The sequence below is a fragment of the Nerophis ophidion genome, linkage group LG21, assembly GCF_033978795.1.
Source record: "Nerophis ophidion isolate RoL-2023_Sa linkage group LG21, RoL_Noph_v1.0, whole genome shotgun sequence".
Classification (NCBI taxonomy): domain Eukaryota; kingdom Metazoa; phylum Chordata; class Actinopteri; order Syngnathiformes; family Syngnathidae; genus Nerophis; species Nerophis ophidion.
Window position 1 is genome coordinate 33,218,333 of NC_084631.1, and position 7,500 is coordinate 33,225,832.

A 7,500-nucleotide genomic window follows, 5' to 3' on the forward strand; every position below is an offset into this window, starting at 1 on the left:
GGAGCTGTGAGCAGTGGCGGCGGCCGCGCTCGGACATCATTTTGGTGATTTAACTCCCAATTCCAACCCGACCTGCAGATCTCAGGGCGGACGCTCTAACCACAAGGCCACTGAGCAGCAGGTTATATAAATGTAAATAAAATAATATTTGTGTTCCTTGCTGTTTTGTGTTTTAATAATGCCTAGTAGTCAAAAATGTGCACATTTAAACACATTGTAGTAATATTTAGCCAAAATTAAGCATTTTTGCATACTAAATTTAATATAAATTAATGTAACAAATCCAAGGTACTGTAAAAGTTGTGGTATTTTCACAGCTTAGTGGTTGTGTGTGTGAGAGTCTAAATTATTGTACAGTCAACATATGTCCATGTCTTATTCTCTATAATGTCACTATATATTGAATACCACTAGAAAGCTATAATAATGACAACTGTTTAGGAGGCTGCAAACACATTTTTCTAGGCTCCACGGAATGATTTCATTCACAAATAAGAATTCCTTCCTTTTACGGATATTCATCTAAACCAATTAACCGCGATAAACGTGTGACAAGTAACAAACGTACCTATTTTAAACTCTTTGCTCGCCATCAGGATCTCTGCATTTGGAATTATGGTCGGAGGTAGACAGAACTGAAGCCTGTAAGCTTTGAAAGAAAAAGAAGTCCGAGGAATGAATTGTGTGTCCAAAAAAATAAAAAAAATGTGGCCAAAATGATGGACCTACCTTGAAAGTCAATACGAAACAATCCACCTTTCTCTGTGTTGCTACGGAAACGGATCAGCACCTGATTGGATGTGCTGCTGGGTGGTTCATTGGGCTCACCATCGGTGAACACGCCAAGTTTCCTCGCCGTTTCTTGTGGTCCGTCCCTAGGAAGAACAAGGCATGATAATAGGGTCTCTGATATTACCGAATACTATTAGAATTTCTTGTGGACCGTCCCTAGGAAGAACAAGGCATGATCAAAGGGTCCCTGATATTATCGAATGCTATTAGAATTTCTTGTGGACCGTCCCTAGGAAGAACAAGGCATGATCATAGGGTCTCTGATATTACCGAATGCTATTAGAATTTCTTGTTGACCGTCCCTGGGAAGAACAAGGCATGATCATAGGTTCTCTGATATTACCGAATGCTATTAGAAGGTAAACGTTGCATCTACACACAGATCTGAACTGGAAAGTTCGGACTAACTAGCAACCAATGGGAATGTCTTTAGAAGGTCTGAGATGTCCCCTGGCGTAGGTCTGGCTGATTAAGTCAGCTCCCAGAATTATACCACAACCATTCAGCTTAGAAACCATCTGTCTTTGGCTGTCAGAGTGGGCATGGGAGATTACAGGGGGCTCTGGAAATGGCCGGCTGGGGACTACTGCCTGACTGCACTCCGGCCAAGCTGCCATTACGGGGCCCATTTCCTTGGCTCAGTAGTTCAGTGGCCAGATACACAGAGGGGGTGATTTGAAACTGTGGGAACATGATAGTCCACATCTTGGTGCTCGGGGAGTATGCTGGGAAAGATCAAGCCAATGGGGGACTTTCATGGAAGAGTAACAATTCTGTCAAATAATAGGCTGATTGTCATTCTTTGCCACAGCTTGGTGCCATAAAAGCTTAACTGAGGTAAAATGTGCGCAGTAAAACACTCAATAGGCAGTCAAAGCACCATGTGGTAGACAATTTACGGTATCATCTGCAAAACATAGATGTCACCAGAATTCATTTGGACTTTCATGAAGTCATCATGTTGCCAGGTTTGTTGGCAATCAGAACACAACTGAGGGGGGAGCTCTGAAGCCTGCCTTGGGGAGCGTGGATCAACTAGGACTGGTACTGGAAGCCTTCTGCATGCAAAATCCGATATTGTAATTTCGGCCAGGCATTACAGAGGGGATAAAAAGGACATACGGTCTTTCAAAACGAAGCAAAAGAATCGAAAGATCGAAATCCCGACGATGGAAGTCATTCCTTACCAGACTGTTATAAAGTCATGGGGCCCGTGAACGTGAAGCAAGGTGAAGTTGAGCTTGATCCCAAAGCCGGGAGCGACGGTGATCAACCAGGTGCAGTCAGCCGAGTTGAGGTAGTCTTCCGGGTACCGCGGGGAGAAGACGGTTCCGTTTTCCGATGTGATGTTTCCACCGCAGGGTACTGAAGGGAGAGCCAAGCAAAAGGCAGGACGGGATCAGCGGGGGAATAATCCATTATTCAGTTACTTCAAATAAGTGGCAATTGCTCTCAGACTGCGGGGAAAGCTAAGCACCTCCTAAAATGTCAAACAAGAAGTGGTCAAATATGCACTGTTGTGTTTACAAATTATTGGAGGATACGGGAAGAACTGTGGACACTCTTGTGATTTGGATAAGTTTTGAGGATCAGTCAAAGACAATTTAGAGTGAAAAGCAAATTTTATTTTGGATTGTATCCCTGGTTTCGAGACTCTCCCGAAGGACAGTAAAGCAAAGACACAACAAACTCCCTTCTTGTCTCTCAAGGACACACACCTGTTGTTGACTTTGGACTAGCGACTGGACCACACCAAGGCCGCGCACACATGCATCCACAAAAATATTCGCCACACACACATACACCACCCCCCCATCCAACGCCCTTGACGCAAATCCCTTAGGGGTGATGGACGGATGGGCAGCGCCTGAAGAGCTGCAGCCTGCCACCGTGGCCCCCCACACCCCCCCTCTCTGTTGCAAGTTTCGAGAATGGCGGTATTTCGAGAATGAGGCCCAGTCTAGATTGTATTTCTTTACTCATCCTCCCCCAGCGTTTACCTTTCTCCCATCAACCCGTCAGCGTTCCTGTTCTGTAACCCTGTACACTGTTTGTTTGTCTAATCTTGAACGGGTTTGTGCTGTTCCGTTGTACTTGAGCAATGACAATGAAGACCTACCTACCTACATTTTGACTAAATATGCGCTAGAACACATGCAGCCTTGGTTCGGAATCCGTTGCTTTTCACAGACCACTGACACAACTTCCTTCTCAGTAATTCCCATATCAGCAAACTGCATCCAACAGTGTCGAAGCTCAGCATTCAAAGACTTCAAAGGGGAAGCATTGAGCGGTTGGTATTATTGTTACATCTGTGGTTAACTTGGTCTCAAAATAATCACAATAGTATAGTTCATTGCCAACAATTTGCAGGTCAATATATCGTCGTTATCGGTCCAGGTCTACCTACACCCCACTCAAGCCTGTGTACACTGTCACTCAGTCTGCACCGAAGCAAATAACTTTACATTTACGATTAAGAAAGCTAACATCGCCGCCGTCTTGCGAAACTCATATTGCAGGGGTCACCAACCTTTTTGAAACCAAGAGCTTTTTCTTGGCTACTGATTAATGTGGAGGGTTACCAGTTTGATCAACATTTAAATAAATTGCCAAAAATAGCCAATTTGCTCAATTTACATTTAATAAATAAATCTGTATTTATAAAAAAAAATGGGTATTTCTGTCCGTCATTCCATCATACATTTTTTTTCCTTTTACGGAAGGTTTTTTGTCGAAAATACATGATGAATAAAACACTTAATTGAAGGGTTTAAAAGGAGAGAAAACAAGAAAAAAATGAAAACAAAATTTTGAAACATAGTTTATCTTCAATTTCGACTCTTTAGAATTCTAAATTCAATCGAGAAAAAAGATGACAAAAACTAGATAATTTGAATCTTTTTGAAAAAATTTTAAAAATAATTTATGGAACATCATGAGTAATTTTTCCTGATTAAGATTAATTTTAGAATTTTGATGACATGTTTTAAATAGGTTAAAATTCAATCTGTACTTTGTTAGAATATATAACAAATTGGACCAAGCTATATTTCTAACAAAGACAAATCATTATTTATTTTAGATTACCCAGAACAACATTTTTCAAAAAAATTCAAAAGACCTTGAAATAAGATTTAAATTTGATTCTCCAGATTTTCTAGATTTGCCAGAATATCTTTTTTGAATTTTAATCATCATAAGTTTGAAGAAATATTTCACAAAATTCTTCGTCGAAAAAACAGAAGCTAAAATGAAGAATTAAATTAAAATGTATTTATTATTCTATAGAATTAGAAAGAAAAAAAATACTTGAACATTGATTTAAATCGTCAGGAAAAAAGAGGAAGGAATTTAAAAGTTAAAAAGGTGCTTAAAGGTGTTTAAAAATCCTAAAATCCTTTTTAAGGCTGTATTTTTTCTCTAAAATTAGACTTAGACTTAAAACATTTTTATTGTCCCCTAGGGGCAATTTGGTTTGCAGCAGTAGTCATTAAAAACATGGTTCAACAGTAAAATCGAGGCACAACAATGAAAACAAGGTACAACAGTAAAAAACGAGGTACAACAGTAAAAACAGGGTACAACAATAAAAACAAGGTACAAATACATAAAATACATACAACATACAAACTATCATAAAGCTAAAAACTAAAAACTTTTGTAATACAATAAAAACGAATCCCACGTCGCAACACACTTAAGTGACTGCATTGCAGCTAAGCTTGTTTAAGGAGCTCATTTCTAAAAACAACAGCTGAGGGAACAAAGGATCTTATGTATCGTACCTACATCCCGAGGGCAAGAGTCTAAACTCTAAGAAGAGGCGCTGAAGGTTGGCCAGAATGGCCTTTGTCTTCTGCACGACTCTGACCTGATAAATCTGGCTCAGGGGTTTCAAGGTAGTGCCTATGGTCTTTTGGCACACCTTGATTATACCACCTAGTCTGTTTTTATTGGCCACACTGAGGTTACCAAACCAGAAAGTGATAGAATATGTTAAAATAGACTCGATATACGATAAATAGAACATCCTCATTAGTGTCCTATCAACCTGAAAACCCCTCAGTTTCCTCAAGAAAAACAGCCTCTGATTGGCCTTCTTGCAAATACGGTCAGCGGTGGCATCAAAGGTCAATTTATTGTCTATAAATTGTCTTTCTGAAAGTTATAAGAAGCAAAGTAAAACAAGTGAAGACCAAGTCTTAAAAATGTATTCTTGGATTTTCAAATTCTATTTGAGTTTTGTCTCTCTTAGAATTAAAAATGTCGAGCAAAGCGAGACCAGCTTGCTAGTAAATAAATAAAATTTAAAAAATAAATGCGGCTCACTGGTAAGTGCTGCTATTTCAGCTATTTCTTAGAACAGGCCAGCGGGCGACTCATCTGGTCCGTACGGGCGACCTGGTGCCCGCGGGCACCGCGTTGGTGACCCCTGTCATTTTAGATGAGACTCTACAGTCGTTTAGACAACCCAAACGGTTCAGATTAACGGCACACCCTCGGACGCGCATGTGTGTACTATCATTCTCAAAGCCGGGGATTGCTTTTTCATCCGTTTCTCACAGGCGGTGTGGCTAGTGTGTGGAGACTATACAGCTACCTGATGTGTAACAGGAGAGAGCCCTCAGCTAAAGTCCCGCCTGTCAGACGAGCTATCGATCAAACTGACTGATTAAACGCTGGGGACTTCATAGAGTCTGTTGCCGCTAGCTTGTAGCCTGCTTAATCGCGTCAGTCAGGGTGTGTTTACTCGAAAAAAACCCTCCCCCCATTGTTTCCAGCAATGAAAGGACAATCTGCAGCAAATGGCATGTAAAAATATACAGTCGTGGTCAAAAATTTGCACACACTTGTAAAGAACAAAATGTCATGGCTGTCTTGAGTTTCCAATCATTTTTACAATTTTTTTGTGATGGAGTGATTGGAGCACATACTTGTTGGTTTTCTGACATGGACTTGTTTTTTCAGCATTTTCCACATGTTTGGGGTGTTAGAATAATTATGTGTAAGCTATCACACAACTCTAATGCAAAAAGTCCGTTGCTGGAGTTAATAGCTATTGTGCTCAAGCTGTACTTTTTCTATCTGTGCAAGGACAAAACTTCTTGTCTGAGGGGTGGCCTCAGACAAGCCTGCTAACAGCCAAGGTCTTCAAGGACCTCAACGAAGATAAGACGACAGCACACAGAGGAAGCAGAGACAAGGGAATCTCAAAGCCCCCAGCAGATTCCATCACGTATTGTCCGTACTGGAAGCAGCTTTGCACGAAATATTTGGCCACTCCTTTTAGAGGTGGCCTCAGTGATGATGTAGTGGATAATTTCTGTCCTAGGGTTACCTCCAAACTAAATGCATTGGGAGGGACACGACATGAGAGGTCAAGTCACCCTGACCAAGTTGGGGGGGGGGGGGGGGGGGGTGACACGACATAAGAGGTCAAGTCACCCATAAGTTGTTATATGGCAGGGGTCGGGAACCTTTTTGGTCAAGAGAGCCAAGAAGAGCAAAATATTTTCAAATGTATTTCCCTAAGAGCCATATAATATTTTTTTTTAACACTGAACTAAACGCGTGCATTTTGAAGTAAGACCAACATTTCCAGAGTATAATAGGTCTCTTATTCTTTGTAATAACATTGTTATTCTGAAGCAAACTGTGGAGGGGGCGTGGCCTGCGGGCCTGCAGCAAAGCGGGATGTCGTGAGGACCGGCCTCGAAATCAGTGACAGGTGCGTAGATGGTCCACCTGGGCCTTTTTATCTAATCACCTGTCGCTCTGTTATAAGCAGCAGCCAGGAGGAGAGACAGGGTTGGGGCTGGAGCCAGAGCGCGAGTGAGGACGAAAGAGAAAAAGACAATTGCTGGAAAGCAACTGAGAGACTAATTGAAAAAACAAAACAATATTTTACCCTAAAACAGGCTCTCACGTCGGTGTTTGGTGGTCTGAAGAACCCCCAGGAGGGCAAGCCCAACACTAACCAATAATAAATAAATTACTTCTTACCATTAACGCAACTTCTTGAACATAAAAATGCATGAGAATGTTTTATATTTTGAATGTTATTTTTAACACTATGATTACAAGTGGAATTATTCATTACTTATCCTGTTAAGCATTGTCAGCTCAGATTTATCCGAGAGCCAGATGCAGTCATCAAAAGAGCCACATCTGGCTCTAGAGCCATGGGTTCTCTACCCCTGTTATATGGCAAATCAGGCCATCATGGAGCGTATAAATAAGAAGGAAAGACCAAGCCTGATGTGCGCTCTTTCCTAATTCTTTCACGAGGGTTCACCATCTTTCGTCTCACGTGACACTGTCTGTAATTCATATTAATACAATCCAACTTCTTACTATCTGATTGTGAGTAATTAAAACTGTTGTATAAAACTCTCTATTATTCCTGTTTAAGATTCAGACTTTTCGACCACATACAATGTAACCAGGGATCTCCCAAACAAATAGATGAGCATGTGGGACTGTTTGCTCAGAGCTTGGTGGGAGATTGTAACTGAGCGTACAATCCCAAACGTGTCTCCTCATTGAGCCAAATTGAACTCTGTCTCTGCATGATTCCTTGCTTCTTGTCTGTTTAATAGATGTCATCAGTGTTTGAACCTGACAGAAGGCCATTCTAAAACCTTAATTATAGCCTGATTTAGCCATTCCTTTACTATTTTTGAGGTGAGTTTTGGGTCATTGTCC

At 41.0% G+C, this 7,500-nt stretch overlaps 1 protein-coding gene across 1 annotated transcript in view; it reads right to left on the reverse strand.

Annotated features, from left to right (window-relative positions):
• Nucleotides 1–7,500, reverse strand: part of csmd2 (CUB and Sushi multiple domains 2) — an 819,059-nt gene that overhangs the window by 181,705 nt on the left and 629,854 nt on the right. The window contains exons 44-46 of the mRNA XM_061882497.1: nucleotides 1,980–2,157; nucleotides 730–875; nucleotides 569–649 (exon numbers count right to left, since the gene is read on the reverse strand). Of these exons, the coding sequence (XP_061738481.1) occupies nucleotides 569–649; nucleotides 730–875; nucleotides 1,980–2,157 (405 nt within the window). The remainder of the gene's footprint in view (nucleotides 1–568; nucleotides 650–729; nucleotides 876–1,979; nucleotides 2,158–7,500) is intronic.